We start from the raw sequence: 25,677 nt of genomic DNA on the forward strand, positions 1-25,677 counted from the left end.
TCCACACAGGTTCACAACAACATGAGAGCAAGAAAATGACAGAATTTTAATTTCTGGGTGAACTATCACTTTAATGAATGAGACGTTGTGTTAAATTAAAATATTACATTACATCCTACTGGATAATAAATACTTTTGTTTATTGATCCTTTAGGATTGTTGGCTGCAAATTATCTAAGAAATTCCATCAGCAACTTGGTATATTCGTTTAGGATTTCTGGCTGGGTTAAGGACCATCTTTTAACATGGGTGCAGTTAACTGGTGAACTATATTTTATATCCTTGAGTAATTTTGAGTGAAATTGTAGAAATTATAAATAAACCAGTGTGCAAAGTCTATCTTTCACGAGTTCGCATTAAAAAGTAATCAATAGGGTAATAATGAGAAAGCATATTTGGCGTGCTGTCAAAAGGGAGGGCTGTGAGCTCGAAATATTAGCCTGAGCCCAGAGTACTTCCCTATCTTTAACTGGGATACTGGTGGCGAGTAAGGCGATGGGGAGACAAAACTGTCACAGGATGGTCATATAGCAGTGAGCCATCTTCACGCTTATTGGTTGGATTACTGTACATGACCAACTCCTCCCATACTTTAATAAACTACATTTAAAAAAAATAATGTGCATTTAAAACTTGATATTGGTGGAAAAGTAGAGTCGCAATCAGAGGTCATAATTTACATCTTTATTTGCCACACCAAACAAAACTAATCTGTAACAGTTAAGTCAAACAAGAAAGAAAAACAGCATATATATATATATATGATACAGCCTTGAAAGATTCTGTGCGGCAACGTTACTTTACAAAAGCTCTGATGAAGAAATTTACAAAACTAGCTTCTGCATCTACATACCTATAAAGAAATATAAAAATCTTCTACTAAACACCTTTATTGGTCTAAAATCTTCCAGCAGTCTGGCAACGCGTGTGAAACATTTGTTTTAAAGCTGTTTGAGAAGACCAGGACATCACATATACATATAGAAGTGAAGTTTAGGCACAATGGGATGTTTATGTAACGTTGGCATCATCTCTCCCAGCCAACAGGAGCATGTATGAAATCACCACCATACCAGTGATGGCACACTTACATGTTTCATTACAGCTTGGCAAAAAAATCCCTTATTATAGGAAACATAGAAAACATTTTTATAGTGCCTGAATTCTGTGTCTATATTACGGTGACCTTGAAATCACTTGCTGGTATTTTGGGCAGCTCAGTTGCTTTTGTGTGTAGATATTTTGCCCCCGGGGTACCATGAGCTCCCTTGAGATCTACTCAAAGAAAATGGAATGTCTGTAAAGAAAAACAGCTCTGTATGTAAAAAAAAAAAACATTTGATAAGTGTGTGCAAGTGCATATTTCCTTCAAAAGTACAGTAACTCTATTCATGTATATAAAAATATTAGCTCAAAAACTGTAAAAGTGGGCATGAAGGGCAAAATATTTAACGACAAAGGCTGATAATTTTTCCTAACAGCAATGTATCATATATGTATATTTATAAAAGATCCAGAAATAACTAAACAAATGACCATGCCAATTAAAAATAATTCCCATTGTTACGAATCCGATGCGGAGGCAGCTTTTGCACAGCAAAACTCCTCTTATTTCCCAGCAGTTTAAAATAAAACTTAACTTGATCTAAACTAAGCACAAGCTGTGTTTTCTTGTAAATGATTGCTTTATCTAAACTGAGGTATTTCTATTTGGTTTTTGACCGATATGATATGCTTGTCATTCCAATACAGCAGTTATGTGATGCTACAGGTAACAGTGTGTAGAGCATTATAAAGAAATCCCAAACCAAGACAAACAAAATGACTTTGCTAAATCTCCCACACATAAATATTACTGATTGAAGTTTAAATGGTAAAATAAAAGTGATGGATTGAGATATATATATACGTGTGTGTGAGATAGATTTGCCTAATGCTGTGCGCAGATCTACTTATTCAGTAACAACATTGTGTCTTTCAAAATAAAATATGAAGTAAAATAACAGTAACACACACACACACGCACATCCTTGGGCACCAGCTGAAGAAATTTAAAAGCACATGGCAAAATTATATAAATACATTTAAGCACACTATGCATAGTCATTCTTTGGGAGACATAAACCTTTTGGTTATAAGATAGTGTGCAACTCCAAGGCCCTCCTTCCTCTGTACATGTGTTTGAGTGTGTTTAAGTGTGATAAGGTGCAGTGATGAGGAGGGCCTGACATTAGGAAACCTGATGCCCTGTAATGTCCTTCCTCCTGGGTGTCGTCTTATGAGTGACCCCGTGCGGCACTGCACTAACTCACAGAGAACCTATGAAGAGAGAAACCATAAGATCAGAGGTGAACGTGAGGTAGAAACATCTGTACAAGTCGACGCATCTGACATTAAGCCATTTTAAAATGACTCCCAACAGCAAAAAATACATCGAGTTTGTGTGTTTATATCAGCATTTCATTGCCTATTTAACTCGAGACACAAAAATATTGATGTATGCCATCCTGCTTTCAGATGGAGCGGCACTAACCCCACAATGCCGTAGCTCACTGACAATTGGGGCGGACGTAGCGCCTACGATAATGAATGTGAAATGGTTGTAAGTGAACTACGGCTTTGTGTAGTAAATGCCGCTCCATCTGAAAGCCGGTGATGGAGAATTTCTACTAATCCCCCCCACACTAATAGGATTTTGTTTCTCTCTCCCCATCTCGTCCTCGATCCTGAGGACAATGAGACAAACAGATCCAGTCCCAGCTGCCGTGAAGGTTAACACACCACTGATCTACTGGCCATCCTTCACTGTGATGCCCAGCCGATGCCTGACCAACGACCACCAGTGAAACCTGTTTAATCTCCTTATCCATTTACATATATACACTCACCTAAAGGATTATTAGGAACACCTGTTCAATTTCTCATTTATGCAATGGTGTAACGGTGTGGGGGATGTTTTCTTGGCACACTTAAGGCCCCTTAGTGCCAATTGGGTATCGCTTAAAGGCCACAGCCTACCGGAGCATTGTTTCTGACCATGTCCATCTCTTTATGACCACCATGTACCCATCCTCTGATGGCTACTTCCAGCAGGATAATGCATCATGTCACAAAGCTTGAATCATTTCAAATTCTTGAACATGACAATGAGTTCACTGTACTAAAATGGCCCCACAGTCACCAGATCTCAACCCAATAGAGCATCTTTAGGATGTGGTGGAACGGGAGCTTCGTGCCCTGGATGTGCATCCCACAAATCTCCATCAACTGCAAGATGCTATCCTATCAATATAGGCCAACATCTCCATCTCCCAAGGCGGTTTTTTCCTTCTAGGACTTTTTCCCCTCCTGGCTAAAAAAGTCAGGAGGTTTTTCACCTAGGGGGTTTCTCAACCCCGGGGATTCAGCCGACATTGGATTAATTTAGCACCCTCTTCTATACGTTACATTATTAATATGCCCGCTTGTAAAGTTTATTCATAGCCGCTGTATTTTGCTACTTATGTTGTCTGTCAATTTTCTGTGTTTTCCACTGCTTCTATTAATGTAAATCCGCTTTGAAACAATTATCAATTGTGAAAAGCGCTATATAAATAAAATTGAATTGAAACAAGGCACCGGCTTTACTGACGAGATGCGCGTGACAGTCGCATGTGATTTATCGTGCAGCCCTACCAAAAAGATCTCAGTCCACATTTTACACAACCAAAAATGCATGTCACATTCATGCATACTGGGCATGAGCGTAGAAGTGTAAAAGAGTCAACTGCTAACCTCTTGTGCATGTAGGATGCTGCAGTTTTATAAAATGCACAGTTTAACTGTTAAAGGGATAGTTCGGCCAAAAATGATATTAAACCCACGATCCGCCCACCCCGAAGCCGTCCGAGATGCACATGTCCATCATTTTTCAGACAAACACGTTTTCAGTTATTTTAGAAAATGTTTTAGATCTTTGAGTTAATCAAATGTAAAGTTAGGGGGTCCACTTCCTTCAAGTCCAAAAAACGTACATCTATCCTTCACAAAAGAAATCCAAATGGCTCCACGACGACAAACAAAGGCCCTCCGAGGATAATATGCCATTTTGTTGTAGAAATATCCACATTTAAAACCTTATAAATGAAAATAACTAGCTTCCGGTAACGCCACCATCTTAGTCGCGTCCACATTCAAGATGAGAGCATACGTAGTTTACAAAGGTTTCTCTGCTGCTGCTCATACGTCACTAAGAAAAGTGCGTACACTACGCTGATACTCCTGAATACAGAGGAGTCTAAGATGGCGGCCCTACCGGAAGCTAGTTATTTTCGTTTATAACGTTATAAATATGGATATTTCTACAACAACACCGCACGGATTACCCTCAGAAGACCTTTGTTTATCATCCTGGAGCCGTTTGGATTCTGGGGAAGAATATATGCAAATTTTTTGGACTTGAAGGACATGGACCCCATAACTTTACTGTTTAGCAGCTGAAATATAAGACATTTTCAGGTGTTTGTCTGAAAAATGATGGACATATCTGCATCTCGGACGGCCCCCGGGCGAGCAAATCATGGGATCAATATCATCTTTGGCCGAACTATAACTTTAAAAAGGAAAACAACATTGCAATTCAGTCATCGCAGCTGGCCATTGTCATCTTTTGGTAGAGTAATAGTCTTATGATAGGGGCTTGATGAATCAGGGAAAAACACACAATGATTCCCAATTAGGGAACAAATGTGGGCGGCCACACCTCTGTGACATTAAAGACGGCGCCGCTGCTTTCAGACGCCGTTCTGGTCACTCCATCTGTGACATTAAAGAATTTCGTTTTTTCTTACTAATACACACACTGTCTTTGCCCACAAGACATTTGCACAAACGCATACGACAGCAGAACACTTCTAAACATGGGAAATTACTTATTTACATTTCACTACAGATTGTATATGCATATAACTGTGTATATCACAAATAAAATCATGTCCATTTGGGTCTGTCTACACTGCAGGCCAACCCCAGGGTTTTAAAACAAAAACAGGAGCATTCACAAACATCTCCATTTTCAAAGGTCGACAACTCTTAAGTAATGTGGACAGCAAAGTTTGTTACCAGCGTCACCAGCATGCACTAGTGTTAAACAAATACCAGTATGCATGTCGTAGCAACAAACACACTGTGCGTTGATCATGCTGAATTTCTGACACTGTCAGAAAACTATCATAGGATATCTTTGGATGTAACGCCGGGAAAATGGGCATCTTTGAAACTCTCTCACTGTACGACATAGGACCACCGTTGAAGAGCCACGATCACAGAAATCGCTACAATTGTTTCTTACGTCTGGGACAGCCAGAAATCGTGCAGTGTATATGATCGTTTATCTAACAACTAATAGTTCTCATAACAACACTTATGGTTTAAAAAAGGTATGGGACACTGAAGTATAGCTTGTGTGTGTACATAGATATATACACTAGATGTCGCCTTGGGGTTCAAAGCATCCATCAAAACCCACCGCCATCTTGGAACAGGGGTCTTAAGAAGTAGCTAGGTAACGCTGCTATCTCCGCCTGTACTTCGAATTCATGGATGATGCCAAACTTTTGCGCTGCTTATTGATATTAGGCCTACTAGCACTACGCATTATAGTTAGAAAAAGTAGATTATCATAATAAGTAGAAAATCGCATTTATAACAATTTATGGTGATTTTATTTCCATTACACCATTGCCTACAATGACGCTGATCCAGGGCTCCCCTGTTTCAAGATGGCCGCTCTATTGGTTCACGCATTTGTTCCAATGAACTGCCGTAGCCAAGGCGACATCTAGTGTATATATCTATGATGTGTGTAAAGTGCCCTGTGTGTCTGACCTCTGCACTCTTTCCAGGATGTGGCCGATCATTTTGTCAGTGACTCCCGGGCAGAGGTCTTCAGCCATATGCAGGCTCTTCTCTAGCTCCTCGATGACTCCTTTTATCAGGCGGTCTGCATCCCTGTGTTCTGCTTTCAGCTACAATAAATCAATGCATACACATGAAATATTGATATTGATAGTCCACTTACTATAAAATAAACACATATATAGTACACCGAAACACTAGAAATATTACATTAACTTTATATTTAGCAAAATTACATGGCAGCGTAAAATATTTTCCCCAGGATTGACTTAAAATAGCATTTTTTATGTGCCATAATCATAATTGTGTTAAGATTCAACAAAATCATAACTTTGTTTTATCCCAAAGTAATAAACTACTGTGCCTTTAACAAATGCCCACTGTGCCATGTGAAAGGACATCGTTTTTTAAATGGCCCATCCTTAAATAAAATAAACTAAATTAAATGACATTTTACCACGCTGTCAATTTTACACATAGTACAGTAGCATCATGTTTTTCTAGTACATCAATCACTTTATTCTCAGAAGATCAAGGAAAATCAATTCATCATTTGAACCCTTTAAAAAGATGTTGTTATATCTGTAACATTGTATCTGGACATAAAAACCCAAGCCCTACCTCAGAAAACACAGGAGCCATCACTGTGGTTAAACTGGCTGATTTCTTCGTAACATCTTGATCCTGAAGGAAGATATGTAAGATACACAGGAACCGATTAGGGCTTACGCATCACCAATAAATCTTTGTTTGTACAAACAATGTCAAACAAAACTCACAATTCCATTGGACTGCCCTTTGTTTGGCTTCTTACGAACGGTGGTGAAGGACCATGGAGGAGATGAGTCACTGTCCTTACTGCTGGACTCCCTATCATACATAAAACCATAAACATGTCATTTATTAGACACTGGATAGAGACAAAGTCTTTATTATTTACAATTACTTGATCGAACAGGAGACAGTAAGGCCAATTCACGCTGATCCAACAACAACAAACACCAACAAACCCCAAAATTCTCATTTACAGGGGTTTTAAACTGACCCAACAAACTCTTTTTTTCCGTTTGTTGGATCATTGTGAATTAGCCTTTAAGTGTGAGAGAAAAACTTCCATAGGGAAGTTTGGAAGTTTCATACTGTATGACCAAAGTTTTACATCATGGATTGAGAAAAAAAGTACTGGTAAAGATTACTATTTGCCAAATGCCCAAGTCTTTTGCAAACTCTCTGTGCAGCCTATGTGTAGACATTATGGCTGTTCAAGACGCAGGTTGCGACTCCGTTCAGTTCCATTTGATGTCACTGCGACATTTTTGTATTTACTAGGGCTGTGCAATTAATCGTTTTTGATTTGAACAATTAGAAAAAACAAGATAATTGAGGTGAAACAATTATTGTGTGATTAAAATATATTTATACCACGGGTCTGTTGAATGCTGCATTCTGATTGGCTGAGAAATGTTCTATGGGTGTTGATTATTTTTCTGTAAACCGCACACCTAACTTTTCAACTGTCTTAAAAATAGGCACCAGAGCAATGTTTGTGGTAACCGTGGTATAAGCGGAATAATTGACTCCGGTCCCCTGAACTATTTGAAAACAATGCACACCTGCGGTGTAACGGCACTCCGCTTCGCGTCGTGCCGCATTACCACCTTGGTGTGCACTACTTTCTCACAACTCAACGGCCCGTCGTCAATTATTCCTTACATATTGCGTGCTGCTGGGCCGATGTGTTTGTAAGGCACTATAAGGCACCATTGTTTTGACACATGTAGCCTATTGCAACACTTACTTAAAGGTATAGCGGAAGATTTTCGTTTTCCGGGTGGATCACCTCTGTTATTGGTCATCCCAGATGTCAATCATTCTGATTATATGTTGACGTATAACCGTCGTACGTGCTTGCCTCTAGGTTTGCTTTCTGCACTTTCACGTGTATGTGTGTTGTGCTACGATTTCAACCATTCATTGAAGCTTGCGTTTTCGCTGTGTTTTTTTTTCAAAATGTCTGAGGGTCGCAAGAGAAAAAGTGTCTACGAATTGTATGACAAGAAGAGAAAGGACTATGAAGAAAGAAACAAGACCAGAGTGTTTATGGGAGACTATTTCACATGCTGGCCGCTGGCGTGAGCTAAAAGGACAGGTTGGGCTTCCCACGTGAAGTTTCTACTGGAAAGGTACATTTTGTCATGCTATTTGAAGAAATCCATTTAAAATCACTGCTAGTAAAAGTTGATGTAAGCTATGATTAGCGATGCTAGCCTTGGCACGAGTCACGAACCGCACAGACACGGTAAACATGCCGACAGCAACTTGTAAACAGAGTGGAGAGAAGAATAGGCTCCTGCATGCTCTCTCTCGGGAGGAGGGAGAGTGTTGTGTGTGCATTTTAAAAAAAATATCGAGGGGCGGTTCTTTTAAATAATTCGGGAAAATCTTCCGCTATACCTTTAAAGTATTAGTGAATAAAAAAAATCCAGATAATTTACTCACCACCTTGTAATCCAAAATGTTGATATCTTTTTTCAGTCAAGAAGAATTTTTTTTCTGAAGAAAACATTCCAGGATTTCATTCCAGAAACATTCCCCAACACTTAACATTTTTTTAAACAGAGTTTTAAAAAACTATAAGCGATCCCAAATGAGGCATAAGGGTCTTATCTAGCGAAACGAAATAAAAATATGCACTTTTAAACCAAAACTTCTTGTCAATCTCTGGTCCTGTGATGCACCATTTTAAACAATAAACTGACACAAATACATTAATTAGTATCATTCCACATACAACAACATCTGAACGGTCCTCTTTCTCCACACTTCTTAAACACTGGGGCGTAGTTTTGAATACGTCATGCGTGACCTCTTGACGTGATGACGTATTACGTGAGGTCACAGATGACGTATGCAAAACTACGCCCCAGTGTTTACAAGTGTGGAGAAAGAGGACCGTTCAGATGTTGTTGTATATGGAATGATACTAATTAAAATGGTCCGGAAATGTGCGTTTCATATATGTAACACGTGACCTTTTGACGTCTATATGCAATTACGCGAGGTCGCGCTGGCGCGTCACATGACCAGAAGAAGAGAAGTTGTGGTATAAAAGTAAATGACAATCGTTTCGCTAGATAAGACCCTTATGCCTCGTTTGGGATCGTTTAGAGTCCGTCGAAATAAACTGTTAAGTGTTGAGTTAAGTATTACATGTTGGGCTCTATTAAACTCCATTAAAATGAGAAAAATCCTGGAATGTTTTCCTCAAAAAAAAAAATACATAATTTATTCTCGACTGAACAAAGAATGACATCAACACCCCGGATGACATGGTGGCGAGCAAACTATCTGGATTTTTTTTTAGAAAATGGACTAATCCTTTAATACAAAGGTTAAAAAATTAATGTTTTAGTAATTGTGTTAATGAATTATGTTTTGCCCATAATCGAGCAGTCCTAGTATTTACTGGTAAAGTAATTCATGGGAATTTACCAAAATTTCTGTGTGTAAGAGGCCAATAACAAATGCGAAACAGTTTTGGTTGAGCAACACATTTTCTTTGAACTATGACGATACTCCGTGAAGAGACATTAAATTTTACAACAGGCAATAAAAGCAATTTAAATGACTGCTCTGAAAGACTAAACATTTCAGTCATTAAATATTAACAGCCATTTACCAAACATGAAACTTTGATGTTTAGATGTCTAAAGAGCTCAAAACTGATAACTAAATAATAAAGTCCTAGACTGTAAACTGATATTATGTGGCGCGGTGTTGTAAACGATTCTGGGTATTTTATATTATTAGAACATAGGGCTGAACAACGAATCAAGTTTAGCATAAAGTTCACCCAAATATGAAAACTCATAATTTATTCACCCTCACAATATTTGAGACATATGACTTTCTACCTTCGGTCAAACAATTTTATATTAAAATGCTGTTGTGTTATTTTCTTATACAGGGGTCAACATGCATACCTCCAAAAAGACAAGATATTCATGTTCTATGCTTGTGAGAGGAAACCATTCATATTTTGAGTTTATTTAGCAAACGATACAGCACTTATCTATGGCAACATACAGATCACCAAAGCAACATTTGCTCTATTTAAACAACGCATCTCTGTGTTTCCTGCGTGCCTTGTAATGAAACACGCATATAACATCTAGACACATGAGAAACAATTTAGAAGTGCCACCATTTTTATGCAAACCATGCTGATCTCTTTGTTAAAAAAAATGAAACCCCTTCTCTCAAAATGCATTAACCCACAAGAGTTATTTAGATTACTTTCATGATGATGGAAGTTAGTGCATTTTGAAGCCTCACTATAAGATGACAGCTTTTTTATAAAGAATTTAGTTCAAGTGTAAATTATTTGAGAATTTTCATATTTTGATGAATTATTCCTTGAAATCACAATCTGTTTTTTATCTGCCGTTTCAATGATTGTATGCCTTTGTTTTTGACCAAATCAAGTAGTCCTATTCAAAGCATTTTATTATTTTTTCTTTTTTATAAAAAGTGCTGCATTGGACAGTTTTTTTCCTAAAAGTATACCACCTGTACATTTAAGATTGTTTACCTCAGAACCAAAAAATTATTTTTTAGGAAAACGTTCTTGTCTTACAACTCTCCATCAAGGTCAGGATTTTCATAAAATAATGGATTCTATTTTATAAAGCGTCTACGTCTTACCGAAGCTTGAAAAAAAAGGCACAGTAAGTTGGAAATTTAAGGACAAGAACTAGCAGGATATTTCCAAAAATTCTCCATTCTGGTTCTGAAGAACATAGAAAGGCATAGGGGTAAATGATAATAAATACTCCGAGTCAGAGTCAGAGTCGGATTCTTCATCACTGTGGCCTTCAGCTTTCCAGCGCTTTAACCTGTCAATCAACTCGGTGAGGTAGGATGTCTTCTTGGCATGTTTACCGATGAACTTGTGCTTCAAGAGTTCTTTTGCCGTTGGCCTCTGAGAAAGGTAGATGATATAACATTTTGATAACTTTACAAACATATTCGATTATGTTTTTTTGCCGTTTCTCTGCTAGAGAATGAGAGAAAATAAGAGTTTGTGTGTGCTTACAAATGTAGGGTCCTTGTTAAGACAGGAGTCCACAAACTCTTTAAAGATCTTTGAGAAGTCTCCGTTGAGGGTGGGTGGTGTATTCTTTGGGATATGGAAGAGAACTTTCATGGGGTGCATGTCGGAGTTGGGGGGTTCACCCTTGGCCAGCTCAATCGCAGTAATCCCAAGAGACCAAATATCAGCCTAAAAGCAAAATAAACATCTTCATAAGACCAAACCCGTGCTGAGATCAGCATGATCAGTATGTGAATACAGCAAGAAAAAGTGAGGAAGAGTTAAGCCATTATTATACACCGGACTTCTACATTATTTACTCGCCTTCATGCTATTCCAGGGATATGCGACTTTCTATCAGTTGATCACATTTATTTTAAATATCATACAAGTCTCTCCTTGCATTTGTAATGCAATTGAATCGTCTCCAATTTTTACATTTTCAAAAAGCACATATATCTCTACTGGTACTTTGGCACAAAGTCGTATTTAAAAAAAAAAACTTCCTTGTTAAATGTACGCAATGGTTGGCATTATCATGACTAATGCTAATACAGTGAAGGGTCCTTATTAACCATTTAATGCTTTCATGGCTTTTACTAACATAAAATATACAGGAGAACATAAGGGGGTTATTAATTAACACCAGACGCTTTCTGACCAGAGGCCGTTAAACTAATGCTGCACTAATATTGTAATATTGTTTGTACTAATATTGTATTATAATATTATTTACCAATGCTCATTATGACCCCAGCAAACACACACATGCAGCAGTAACTAACTAAATTTGCATTGATGTATACAGAATGACACTGCTGTTGTTATATATTAAACTGATATTCCAATTTATTAAAAAAGTGTATTGCTCAATTTACATGTATTTGTGTTTTTGTGTTAATGTCTTTTAAAGTGAAACAATAGGTTTATGTAAAACATTTATTATGTACTGTAAACTGTAAACATTCAGGTAATGGCTATTAGCGCATTAAAATAAGTCAAGATGTGAAGCAAGTGTGACCCCTTTGACCTCTCTCATAAAGTAAAGGTATAATAAAACTTTCAAATAACTGACGCCTCTAATAAAAAGCATGTATTCCAAGAATCTCAGAATTATTTTTTCTTTTACAAAAAAGGAGGAAAAATAATAGTTTATGACCATTTTGTTTGTGGACTATCCTCTGCACTTCCATGTTCATCAAATCTTGCGAGAGCTTTACAATACGAGAGGTTAAACCCTTGTTCGGCCTGTGTCCTTTTGAATTCACGAGCCTTGAAAGGGTTATGGGCCGTACCACACATGAACATGCATGCAAGCATTACCAGAGAGTCAATGTTTGTAGTTTAAAAATGACTTTTTACACAGCACCATCGTTTTACTTTAAGAGCCATTTAAAAACCCACTGGAGTCTTTCAGATTATTTTTATGATGGATATATGCAGGGGTGTCACATAACTTTTTTGTCCTGGTTCTCAAAGGAGCACCTGGAGATGCTGCCTTGTACTCACACCATTCATGGCACTGACAGCATGTAGGATGTTATCATCACTAATCTCCTGACTACTCTTTTCGCCATATCTACTTGGTTTAAACATGGTAGAAGATGATGTACATAAAATAAAATATGCCTGGTTATTGTTTTTCACCCATGTGAAAGACTTTAGATTTAGCACAGACTGACTTACCTTTGAGTCATAAGCGGACTGTTGGATGACTTCTGGGGCCATCCAGAACGGTGTACCCACAAATGTCTCCCTTTTGATCTGCGTGTCTGTCAGCTGCCCCGCAACACCGAAGTCTGCTAGCTTCACCTCACCGGACTCCGACAACAGCACATTGGCAGCTGTATCCATGTAAAAGTGTATGAGAGGAGGATTTAAATGATAATAATAGAAGAATGTATGAATTTCAACTTTTACAGGTGGGGTAAGCGTTAAACGTTCGAAAACGTTGCTGAATAATAGTTTATTATTTAAACACCCTGCTATTTTCCAAGTTCTCACACTTAGAAATCATGGAGGGGTCTGAAAGTGTAATCGTAGGTGCTTTTTTTTAACTATTTATTTGTATGATACAGCTGCAAATAAGTATTTGAACACCTGTCTATCAGCTAGAAATCTGACCCTCAAAGACCTGTTAGTCTGTCTTTACAATGTCCACCTCCCCTCCATTTATTATCCTAAATTAGATGCACCTGTTTGAGGTCATTAGCTGCATAAAGACAACTGTCCACCCCATACAATCAGTAAGAATCCAACTACTAATATGCCCAAGACCAAAGAGCTGTCCAAAGACACTACAGACAAAATTGTACACCTCCACAAAGCTGGAAAGGGCTAAGAGAAAATTGCCAAACAGCTTGGTAAAAAAGGTCCACTGTTGGAGCGATCATTAGAAAATGGAAGAAGCTAAACATGACTGTCAATCTCCCTCGGACTGGGGCTCCGTGCAAGATCTCACCTTGTGGGGTCTCAATGATCCTAAGAAAGGTGAGAAATCAGCCCAGAACTACATGGGAAAAGCTGGTGAATGACCTGAAAAGAGCTGGGACCATCGTTTCCAAGGTTACTGTTGGTAATACACTAAGACGTCACGGTTTGAAATCATGCATGGCACGGAAGGTTCCCCTGCTTAAACCAGCACATGTTCAGGCCCGTCTTAAGTTTGCCAATGACCATTTGGATGATCCAGAAGAGTCATGGGAGAAAGTCATGTGGTCAGATGAGACCAAAATAGAACTTTTTGGTCATAATTCCACCAAACGTGTTTGGAGGAAGAAGAATGATGAGTACCATCCCAAGAACACCATCCCTACTGTAAAGCATGGGGGTGATAGCATCATGCTTTGGGGGTGTTTTTCTGCACATGGGACAGGGCGACTGCACTGTATTAAGGAGAGGATGACCGGGGCCATGTATTGCAAGATTTTGGGAAACTACCTCCTTCCCTCAGTTAGAGCATTGAAGATGGGTCGAGGATGGGCCTTCCAACATGACAATGACCCGAAGCACCCAGCCAGGATAACCAAGGAGTGGCTCTGTATCAAGGTTCTGGCGTGGCCTAGCCAGTCTCCAGACCTAAACCCAATAGAGAATCTTTGGAGGGAGCTCAAACTCTGTGTTTCTCAGCGAAAGGCCAGAAACCTGACTGACCTAGAGAAGATCTGTGTGGAGGGTTGTGCCAAAATCTCTGCGCAAACCTGGTGAAAAACTACAGGAAACGTTTGACCTCTGTAATTGCAAATAAAGGCTACTGTACCAAATACTAACATTGATTTTCTCAGGTGTCCAAATACTTATTTGCAGCTGTATCATACAAATAAATAGTTAAAAAAAATCATTGTGATTTCTGGATTTTTTTTAGATTATGTCTCTCACAGTAGACATGCACCTACGATGACAATTTTAGACCCCTCCATGATTTCTAAGTGGGAGAACTTGCAAAATAGCAGGGTGTTCAAATACTTATTTTCCTCACTGTATATAATACATTTTAATCCCTATAAAATTGTAAAAAATCTTATCTATTATATAATATATCCTCTATAGAATCAGCTATGTCTGGCTCTCTCCCAAGGGTTTTTCCCCTCCTAGGACTTTTTGCCCACAGGGTTTTTTCAACCCCTGGGGAGTCTGCAGACACTGGCTTAACTTGGCACCCTCTTAAATACGTTACATTTTTACTACACTTGCTAGAATGGTTAATCTTATCCGTTGTATTCTGCTGCTTATGTTTTATGATTTTTCTATGTTTTTTTCCTGCATCTATTAATGAAAAGCTGCTTTGAAACAAATAAACAATTGTGAAAAGCACTATTTAAATAAAATTTAATTTTAAAATGACCAAAAAAAGTTTTTCAAATACAGCTTACCCCCACTAGCTGTTCAGGGCTTGACATTAACTTTTTGAGCAACTTGTCCTTCGGACAAGTAAATTTGTGTTTCACTTGTCCATGCACAAAAGTCAGTTGTCTGGGTAAAGATTTATAATATAATGTATTTTTTGTGTTTTGCTAATCAGTGGCGGAGCAAGGGATATTTCATAGGGGTGGCCAGGCAGGGGCCAGCAGTTACTCTGGTGGCACATAAAATCTCTATCATCCATCCTTAAAATACTTTTAAGTAATATAGGTGTGTTAATCAGAATAATGTGTAACATACAATTGCTACAATACTTTCATTTTAATTAAAATGAATTGAGATTAACATAAAATTTATAGTTATAATTCAACCTCATGTTCTTTTAAACTATTTAATCAAATAAAACTTTTGAAATTTACTTTGAATAAATTTACTAAGATTAATTTGGCTGTTTCTTGCTCTTTCTGAAGAATGATGCTATATCTGCTGCCTTTCTCTTCATTTTTGCCACATTTCAATGATTGTAGAAAAGTGTCACCTTTAATAAATGGTCTAATCCGGTCACCCCTGTTATTAAGTGCGAAATGGACTGTTCCAAAACTTTCCGCTAGACTCTGCGCAGTGTCGGAGAATAGAGCAGGTGAATGATAACGGGAAAGGAGATCGGCTGAATAGTGTAAATAGTTATAGTTTAAATAAGCAGGATTGATTCAAATCAAAGGAGGTTTTGTGGACTGTGCATGCATTATACTAACCACACATCTATGCACATTTAATAAAGTCAACGATTTGAATATTTTGAGTGAGACATACTTGTTCTAACCAGACAACAATTAAAGCAAAATAATAGAAGATTTTTCAATGATTGTCTGACATTAAAACACTAAAGCAAAACATTAAAACATTACCATGTTTTAAAAAACGTATTAGAATAAATGTATCTAGATTATCTGTTATATATATATAAAATCAATCTTAAACCAGCATTTACGCTGTAATGTTCGTGTGGGATTTTTAATGTACAGTGACACACTGTCAGATTCAAATCAGCTGTCGCGCAGCGCACACAATCATAGGCGCGCTGAAAGAGAGATTCTCGTTATAAAACAGATTCTTAAACAAGATTTTAAGCCCATTATGTGTTTTTACCGAACGGTAGAAGAGAAAAAATACGGACTTAAATCGGCTTTTTTGACACACAGTAACGTCATTTATATTCACGCCGGAGCCTGAAGAAACATCACTCTCCACTCCACGCCGTCCCGCGACTCCCGCCTCTCCTTGTTCGTCGATCAGGTTTAATGCGCGCACAGCTTGTTTAGTAACAATAACAGTACATGTAAACGTGTGTGTCGGCGTGCCGCGCTCTCTGTTCAATATTCCACTCGGTGTTTGCGCTGCGCGTTCTGCTCTTTCGTTAACGGCACATAACGTGAAGTAACATTGATTGAAATTTAACTTGTCCAGTCGGACAACTAATTTTCTCTTACACTTGTCCTACAAAAAATCCACTTGTCCCAGACAAGCCTTAATGTCGAGCCCTGCTGTTGCTCTTTAATGATTAACAATTCATTGCAAAATTATTTCACATTAATCCTCATGTAAAATTGTAAAATAACTTTGTTTTCGCTTTTGAGATGGGATTTTGAAGAAATGTAAGGTTTAATTAAAAAAAAATTTATTTACTTATAATGGTTGAGTAATTTGCCTACTTAAAAACTATAAACATTGCTTTATCTATTGCTGACCTTTAAACACTACGTTGTACTCGAATGAATGACAAAACTGTAATACTGAAACAGTGTATTAGTAGAAGCCTTAGCTTTGATTTGATTGCATAAAAACATGTCAAAGAAACTTTATAAACTCTCATATTTTGTTTGTATTTCAATATAATTTCTAATTGTAAAATACAAGGCTAAGTAAACCCACTTAAAATAAATTAAAGACATACAAAAAATCAGTGCAGGTCTTTGTAGAAAACCCACCTCCCCCTTCCCATTTTAAACAAGTGTAAAAACAAACGGCAGTGGAAAAACAAAACAGTCACACCCGCTTGTCCTGCGCAGACACAAATATTCATTGCACAGAGGCAAATACACTGCGCACACAGCTTTTATGTCCCTGTGGATTTTCTTCTCAGAATGCAGGTAGTCCAAACCTTTCAGTATTTCTTTTAGCATAGTGGCTATCTGGCATTCATCAAAGGGTCCAGCTCGCAGCTACAAACAAATTTACAACAAGTTAGGTAAAGAGTTCACAAAATATTTACATTTGTCATTTATCACTCTCATTTTTTCACCGTTGACACAAATATACCTTTGAGGTCAAACGAGTGAATTTTAAGTCAGTATTCATTAAGACACTCGCATTAAACTATTGTAAAGATTTGAATTATAGGGCAGACAAGATGCAGGTATAACTTTAATAGTGCTTTTGTTTTGACACATTCACTTTCATTACTGGAAGCTTTGAAGATTGTTCAGTTCACGTTTTCTGCAAAGCCACTATATAGGTCTATAACATGAACTATAAGTGAACTATTTTAAGGGGTATAAGATACACTGCAATCTAAGATGGTAGGTTGTTTTAGGGAGGTGTGCATGTCTCTGCTGCAGTGAATTGGTCATACTGCTACTAGGGCCGTGATGGTGGCAGTATTTTACCACTGCAGTGTTAATGCACTAATTCATTACACAAATACGGTTGTTATAGAATGTGTGTTTGTGTGTATGTGCATGCGCATTGATGCTTATAGGCTTATATAAAATGCATACATATATTTTGAAATATAAAAATTTAACCGAGGATCAAATATGGTTCTTTAACAAACGTGCGTGTTCATAGGTGCCAGTCACAACGTCAAGCAATGCTTAAAATACGACAGGCGATCAGGAGCGCCCACGCGCTTTAAAAAGAAAGAGGAACGTGGTTTTAGACGCAAAATATGAAGCAATAGAGCATATGTGCTTGGTCATTTTGGTGGGTGCTCGAGCCGAGCCCCGGAGCACGCACGGGATTGGCGCCAATATGTGCGTGATGTAGCACTTCCATCTGTAAAACAACACTCGGTTTCAAGTGAGAACTCTTTTTGGGGTTATAATATTTCCAGCAGCACTGAAAACGCGTTCTGATGGTGTACTGGTAGGCCAGTGTTAATAAGAAAATCGATTGCCTTAGTTTCAAACAAGTCGACGTAAACTACACATTCAAGTTAATCAATAAAATCGATTTATCGCCCAGCCCTACTGCAATCTAAAGCTGTGGAGACTCACTGATGAAGTACTTACCAGATCCAGAGCTGAACCTCCTCCCAAATATTCCATTATGATCCATAGTTTACTGCCCTACAGAAAAACAACGGAAAATGAGATAATTCATGGCTATGTCAAGACAAGACTATGTGCAACAGAATTTGCATTGACACACAAATCCATAACCATTTTATGGTTTAAAAACTGATATTTTTCAAGGCTTAAAATATAAAATTACAGATTATATACGTAAAACTCAATAGGGGTGGTTTCCCAATCAAGGCTTATCCAAGTCCCAGACTAAAATGCATTTAATTTAAAAACAACTTGTACTGACATATCTTAACACATATCAGTGTCATTGTTTTGTCTCAAGATGCACACCAATAATGTTTTTGTAAAGGTTGTTTGTAAAATCTTAATGGCTGTTTACACTTGGTATTAAGATGTGTTTTCATCGATCGGATCACAAGTGGACGAGAGAATCACATCACGTTTACACCTGGTATTTAAATCCGTCTCTTTTGTCCACTTTCGACCGCTTCTGTCCTGAATACTGTGAGGGGGTGGTCTGTGAGATGGTGGGCGAGTCCCTCTGCTGTCATTCAAATGCGAGCGGGAGTAATGATGAGTTTATATGGACGCAAACTAATATTATGGCGGAGTACACTGCTTGTTTAGCAAGTAAACATGCTGCACAGAGTTTTGTACGTGTGTATGTTGAAATATGTTTCATTGTTGAAATAGGATCGCGCAACTTTCACATGCTTGCAATTAGGGGTGACCCCGAATAGATTCAATGCATCGATAGGAGAAGCCTGATTCGACTACCAATCTCACAGTCGAATCGTCGCAGATGTGTTATGAAATGAGGATCCTTCAAATTTGGCCATATGGGTGCCCACATTATCTGATTTCACATATAACAGCTTTCTCCCAATATATTAATATACAGCATATTATTATAATCCTGCAAATAATATGTGAAGTAGCAGCTTTCGATAAATATTTTTAAAATGCGTTAATAAATCCAACAATCCCTGTGACAGGGCTACACGTCCAAAAAGAGGTTCCTGTGTTAATAAACCATTGCCTTTTGTTTCTACATTTAAAAGACAAAGCTGGTAATTCTGGCTATACTTTCGTTCTTTTAATAATTTCTTTATTTTATTTATAAATCACTCTGGGTTATCTGATTTATCTATTTGGCTTGTGTTTTGTTTCCGTGCACTTGAGGCATTTTGCACATTTGTTCTGCACTTTGTTACTTCTGACCTTATTTTATAAAAAAAAATTATTTATTAAAAACGTAAATTCTGATCTCATTTAAGTCTGTACATTTTGGATTGCTTTTCGTTGTATCGATGTTGCGCTATTGCGTGCTGGCCATGCTTGCGCATGCAATTTAGGCAAACGCGCTAGGTGATCTGCATCTCATATTTAGGAGTTCATCAAACTAAACATTAAAAAACTGATGTTTTTCGACGGGTATAAGTTTTTAAAATGTATTTATCATACATTTTGGTTATCTTGTCAAAAGTTGAACTACAAAACAGGTAAGCCGTTTCTTTAAATTTCCGTGATGAAACGGAAAATATCTGCACCAAACCTATATTTATGCCTGACACGACTGTCTTTCTGGTGATTTAATATTACGGTCGGTGTTCACTTTCAAATGTTAGCAAAGAGATTCCTGAAATAAATAATATCATCAGGTCTTTTTTGTATCTAAAGTGAATACAGAGATGATCAAAGTCAAAGCAAGCAAGCAGGTATTTCTGTGTTAAATACGCGTAGTGTCTATAAGCAGTGTTTTTCTTGTTATAAATTAACGTTTAATGAATTGTATATAAAGCTTCGTTTTTATCATTTGCAGTAACAATCACAAATTATTTGTCATTTCTCATTTGTCGTTTTTTTGGGTCATGACTGCTTTGACGCGCTAAATCTCCAAATTAAATAAAAACACTGAAGTGTAGCCGGGGTTTCCAAGGCAGGATCACCTTTGCGGTATATTTTTAGGTTTACTTATCAAAAAGTTTTTTGTGTGATGTTCTGTAGATCGTGTTATGAATAAAATGTTATGAATAATTAAACAAATGTTGCATTACATTTTACCTTAAAAATATATAAATGCATTGTCAGTTTTGTCTTCAATCATCAATTGAAATACAGTTTTGGTCACTTGTTTTGGTCAGAAAGTTGTTTATGTGTGCTGCTTGTAAAAGAAAATAAAAGTTACCAATTTGTACCTGGTCTGACCCCCTCCCAACCCATGCACACAAACATAGATGATTCGACTATCGGTCGACTATGAAAAGATTCGACAATTCTGATTCGAATATGTAAATCCTTAGTCGAGGTCACCCCTACTTGCAATACGAAACTACGGAGATCAGCCGCTTTAGTTGTATCAATGAAAGGCTAAAAATTAGGGATGGGCATTTTCCAGTAATTTACTATTCGAATATTTAAGCTCATAAAGAACGAATATTCGAATATTCGTTTATTTTAATTATGTTAATTAAGACATGCGTCTTTTGTATTTTTCATTTTGTCATAATTTCACAGAAGGCTTATAATTAGGAAATATCCACAACAAGCTAAAGTTATAATGTGTATGTATGTATTTTTAAGTTGAAAACATTGTAAAAAATATGTATTTTTTTTACATTCTTTTAAAAAAATATCCTACAGAAAAAAAGGCGTTAAAACCCCATGCGGAGCGAAGTCTGAGTCAGTCAAACCATTAGTTTCAAGTCGGTCGTTAGTATGAATTCATTACTGTTTGATCTTACATACATTATATTATACCAAATATTATACACTAACCCGAAATCTAAGCGAAGTTTGAGGACTTGCGAAGTTTAAAGTTTGAGGACTTGACAAAGTAGGCTATCATCATTTAAACCCTTAAACAGACTCCAAATAAGAGACCGGAGCAAACGAAAAAACACATCTACATAACCAACTGCTCAGTCGCCATTTAAATATCTTCTCAGTTTAGTTTGACATGTATTTGTGAATAAAGAAAACCGTATTTATCCTACCTGCTTCGGTGAAAGCCCGTTCTGACTAGATACAATAATGCGGGTGCTGCGGAGAAAACTCTTCCTCGTGATGATGTTTATCCGATAAAAACAACAGACGGATTGAACAAGATTGAATATCTGTGTTTAACATTATTTTACAAATAACGTAAGCTGGCTCGATACATTATTGTTGACTGTGCAACCTTGCTAACGTTAGCTTAATTTTACAACATTTTACAAAGACGGAGCTTTGCTTTAAACTGCCATGTGCAGTTATCCGGTTCATTTTCGAAAGAGCACCGCATATAATAAATGTTCTCCGTTTCATTTCGTTCTCCGTGTCTGTCTCGTTATTAACAAACTAAAGTAGACTTTATAACAGAAAGCTTACAAATCTCTCATGATGTGTTGATGCGGGCGGCGGAGAAGCACGTTTAATAACACGTGAGCCCTCACTAAACCAGCCAGTGGCCAAATACGGCGCGGCGCACAAAACCGGAGATTAAAGGAAAAACTTAAATTCGTCTGCAACCTGCATTGCCAAACAATAAGAAATACATACGAATTAATGTTCATGTATATCTTACATTTAAGTCTGTAAAAGACAGTATAGATGAAGTGAAAAAGCATTAAATAAGTCGTAACCATTTGGCAGACATGGGGACTTGTGACTTGGTGACTTGGACTCGAGTCGACTCGAGTCGCTATTTTTGTGACTTGTGACTTGACTTGACAAAAAATAAAATACTTGAGACTTGACTCGGACTTGGAAGTTAAAGACTCGGGACTTGACTTGACTTGAGACACGATGACTTGAATGACTTGAGTGTTAATCACATCATGTTTTCAGTTTGAATATAAAATATATAAATAATTTAAAAAAATAAAGTTGACGCAGCTGGAGCGCAGGCTAAGAATGGCGTTATCATGACTGAATCACGACACTATGCAGCTCTCGTACCTTACGCACGCCACGCCCACTTAGATCAGATATCAACATGTCAGCCGGAGGGGTACCGAGGGTCATCGCTTTCGGCTTCAACAAGATGTCAAAAGACGAACAGTGCATTGCAAGACATGCAACATTAAAATCACGGGCAGCCACGTGACAACCTCCAATTTTGTCCGTCATTTGAAGAGCCATAGTAAGTGCTTGTCATTTTTTTAATGTCTGGTTAGTTGGTAGATAGCTAATGTAATAATAGCTAAAGTAGCCATTAACCCTCATCAATGATGAGTCATTATAACGTGTTGGGGACAAATGTGGGCAAAATAATTTAGATTTTTTTTAAATACTTCCCTTGATCTGAGCGGTATGAGACTTGGCTACTTTTTGTAAGTTTGTAAGCGTCTTTTGCGCGCTCAAGTTAGTTATTTCATATGTAGGCGCACGAACGGAAGAGACGCGCACGCGGTGCGACACGCTCATTTTTCTGGGCGCAGCCTTGAGCATTCAGAGCATTACACAAGTGTGTGTGAGAGAGAGAGAGAGAGAGAGAGAGAGTGTGTGTGAGTGAGAGAGAGAGCTTGTGTGTTTGTGTGTGTGTGTGTGTGTGAGAGAGAGAGAGAGAGAAAGAGAGAGAGAGAGAGAGAGAGTGTGTGTGTGTGTGTGTGTGTGTGTGCGTGTGTGTGTGTGCGTGAACTATGTTTGAGAGAGAGAGAGAGAAAGAGAGAGAGAGGGAGGTGTTCAGAGAGGAGTCTGTTGGGTATTAAGCTGTTATTTGTTTTATGGACTCAATGTTGAAAATTTCAAACATTTCAAACAAGGTTGGCAGAAGTGAAAAATAAATAATTTATGAAGTTACAATTTTGTTTGATTCCATGATGTATTTTACTGAATATGAGTATTTACAATGCAAATCCAAATTATTGTAATTTGCTGATAGTTACTTACTGTATATCTTGTCTTTTCACTTTATTAAGATCAGATTCTGCAGGTAAAATTACAATAATAAGGTGACTTGACTTGGACTTGACTTGACCTACTACAGGACTTGACTTGACTTGACTTGATATAGCCTGTGACTTGACTTGACTTGACTTGCCCAAGACAAAAAATACTTGGGACTTACTTGAGACTTGAAGGTTCAGACTTGAGACTTACTTGAGACTTGCACATGTGTGACTTGGTCCCATCTCTGCCATTTGGTGGCACATTAAAAACAAACAAACATTCGAATAGCATTTTTTAAATTCGAATTATTATTGCAGATCGAATATTCGAATATTCGAATATCCGTGCCCATCCCTACTAAAAATAGCGCTGTTTTATGTCTTGTCAAGAAACAAGACGTAAAACTTGTGTTTAGTACCTCAGATTAGATAAATGGGTGGAGAGAAAACGGTCGCGTGTGGCTGTTCGAACACATTCAACCACATGTGCGTTTACACTACAAAAGCAATCCGATCGAAAGGGGTTTTGACTAGGGATGGGCATTCGATTAAGTTTTCTTTGTCGATCGTCGGGAGAATTAACGATCGACTATCGATTAATCATTAATATTTTTATAATAAAATTTGTTATTTGACTTTTATACTTAAAAAATGCAATGAATACAAATATACAGCGTGTTTTTCCTCGATGAGACCTTTATTACAAGATCAACTTGTGGCAGACAGTTAAAATATGTTTCAAACATATATGTGCGTGCATGTGCGGGGCTCTAAAGCAGCGGAACCTGCAGCTGCGAGCCAGCGTTCTTAAACAGAGACCTCATTAGTTCCAAAATAAATAAAAAAACAGATTCATGTTTAACATTAAATTAAACAAAAAAACATAATACTTAGATCTGAAAGGTTTTGTCAAAATGTAACTCAAAATTATTCAAGCCAGAAGAAAGTGCAAGATATTAGCCTTCCTAACATAAGGCTATAACAAATTAGGCTACTTAAAGCCTCGTGAAAAATAACTAACTTTAGTAACTCGCATAAAACTTCTGCACCAGTCTACTGATTTAAAAAAATAAATAAAAGCATGTTTTGGGGTCAGACGCGACCGCAACCCATGGTGACCGTCAGTCCAGCTGCCGCCGAAAACAGCCGCTCCGAGGAGACTGACCGAGATGCACAGGTACCTCAGCGCTAACTTATTCCGTGTGAAACAGCGTGCGTTTTGTGAGCCCCATTTACCATTGTATAATTATACTAACATAGTCTTTTAGTTTTTATTTGTTGTAAAACAACAGTAGACACAAATTTACTATGGTCTCCAACTCCACAATATACCATAACCATGGTATTTGTAGTAAAATTGCGGAAATACAAATCGTTTTAAATCTGCAAAAAAAAAAACATTTTCACAATGATAAAATCATGGCTTATTTTCCTAAGGTAGTAATTACAAAATTATATATGTTTGAAAGACGGAGATGCGCACCTGTCAATCTATTACATAACAGAGCGAGGCCAGAGACAAACGTGCTCATAAACGGGAGTAATATGGAATAATGTGTGCATCTTTGAATAACTGTAAGTATACATTTATTTCAAATATATTTTTGTCATATAAAGTTTTGAGACATGGCCTAATAATGCTTTTTTTCACATTTATTGCTCATCTAGGCTTATTGTGCGGGTAACAGCGTTTTTGACGCATTTACCTCAGAGATTATTTTAGCAATATTGCTTTTTTCCGGTAATACTACAATTTATATTTCAATCCTGTTTCATTGTCTGTTTATTCATTTCATTATGCTGTTATGTTAATGTGATGATATTTATTTGCCATATGAAACGTGCCGTTATATAAATACTTTTGTATAATATTCAAATTATATGCGGAATAATGTGTGCATCTTTGAATAACTGTAGGAATACAGTTGCTTATTTTTGTCATAAAGTTTTGAGAAATAATAATATTGTGAGGATTTATTTCCATATGAGACGCTTTTTGTCGTTGAATACTCTCGTTTATTATTTGGAAATCATATACATACATAGTAGGAAATATATAATGTGGAAGGGTAGACTTGCAAAGTTACTCTGCTTATTTTTATTTATGATATATGTGGAGATAAATAAAGCATTGCAAAACTGCTGATTTGATCCATTCAGATCCTGACCACCAGGCTAGAGATTTTTAACATCCTTAATCCACACTTACTAGTCTGTCAAATAATATCTAAAATATATTGTTTTGTAAAAAAAAATGATGCTTTGTTCTATTGTTTATGCGGAAAAGTGTTCACAGAAAGTGTCAATCACATGAACGTTTCATATGCAGAATAAGCGGTCAGCGGCGCACTGCAACGGGTGCTTGACGGATTCGCCGCACACATACGCAAACGCACTGCATACGGAGTATTTGTGAAACAGGAGTTAGATAAAAAAAATGCATTTGATTAATTGATAACAAATTACGAAATCGACAAAATTCTTAACAATCAATTATCGATCATCGATTAATTATGCCCATCCCTAGTTTTGACTACCTCTGAATGTGGTTGAAAGTGGTTGAAAGTAGACGCGTTCAAAACGTTTTGAACACTGTATACACCTGGCATTAACGTCGTCCACTTCTGATCCGATCGACGAAAACGCATGT

General features: G+C 37.4%; 1 protein-coding gene across 1 annotated transcript in view; it reads right to left on the reverse strand.

The window, feature by feature from the left end:
• Window positions 1-669: 669 nt before the first annotated feature.
• Window positions 670-25,677, reverse strand: part of stk26 (serine/threonine protein kinase 26) — a 36,814-nt gene continuing 11,806 nt past the window's right edge. Inside the window, exons 3-11 of the mRNA XM_073871067.1 lie at window positions 18,139-18,195; window positions 16,959-17,070; window positions 12,674-12,828; window positions 10,991-11,176; window positions 10,726-10,876; window positions 6,675-6,760; window positions 6,517-6,579; window positions 5,866-6,005; window positions 670-2,319 (exon numbers count right to left, since the gene is read on the reverse strand). Coding sequence (XP_073727168.1) covers window positions 2,304-2,319; window positions 5,866-6,005; window positions 6,517-6,579; window positions 6,675-6,760; window positions 10,726-10,876; window positions 10,991-11,176; window positions 12,674-12,828; window positions 16,959-17,070; window positions 18,139-18,195 — 966 coding nt within the window. The 3' untranslated portion in view covers window positions 670-2,303. The remainder of the gene's footprint in view (window positions 2,320-5,865; window positions 6,006-6,516; window positions 6,580-6,674; window positions 6,761-10,725; window positions 10,877-10,990; window positions 11,177-12,673; window positions 12,829-16,958; window positions 17,071-18,138; window positions 18,196-25,677) is intronic.

Source organism: Misgurnus anguillicaudatus, chromosome 9 (assembly GCF_027580225.2).
Source record: "Misgurnus anguillicaudatus chromosome 9, ASM2758022v2, whole genome shotgun sequence".
Taxonomy (NCBI): Eukaryota; Metazoa; Chordata; class Actinopteri; order Cypriniformes; family Cobitidae; genus Misgurnus; species Misgurnus anguillicaudatus.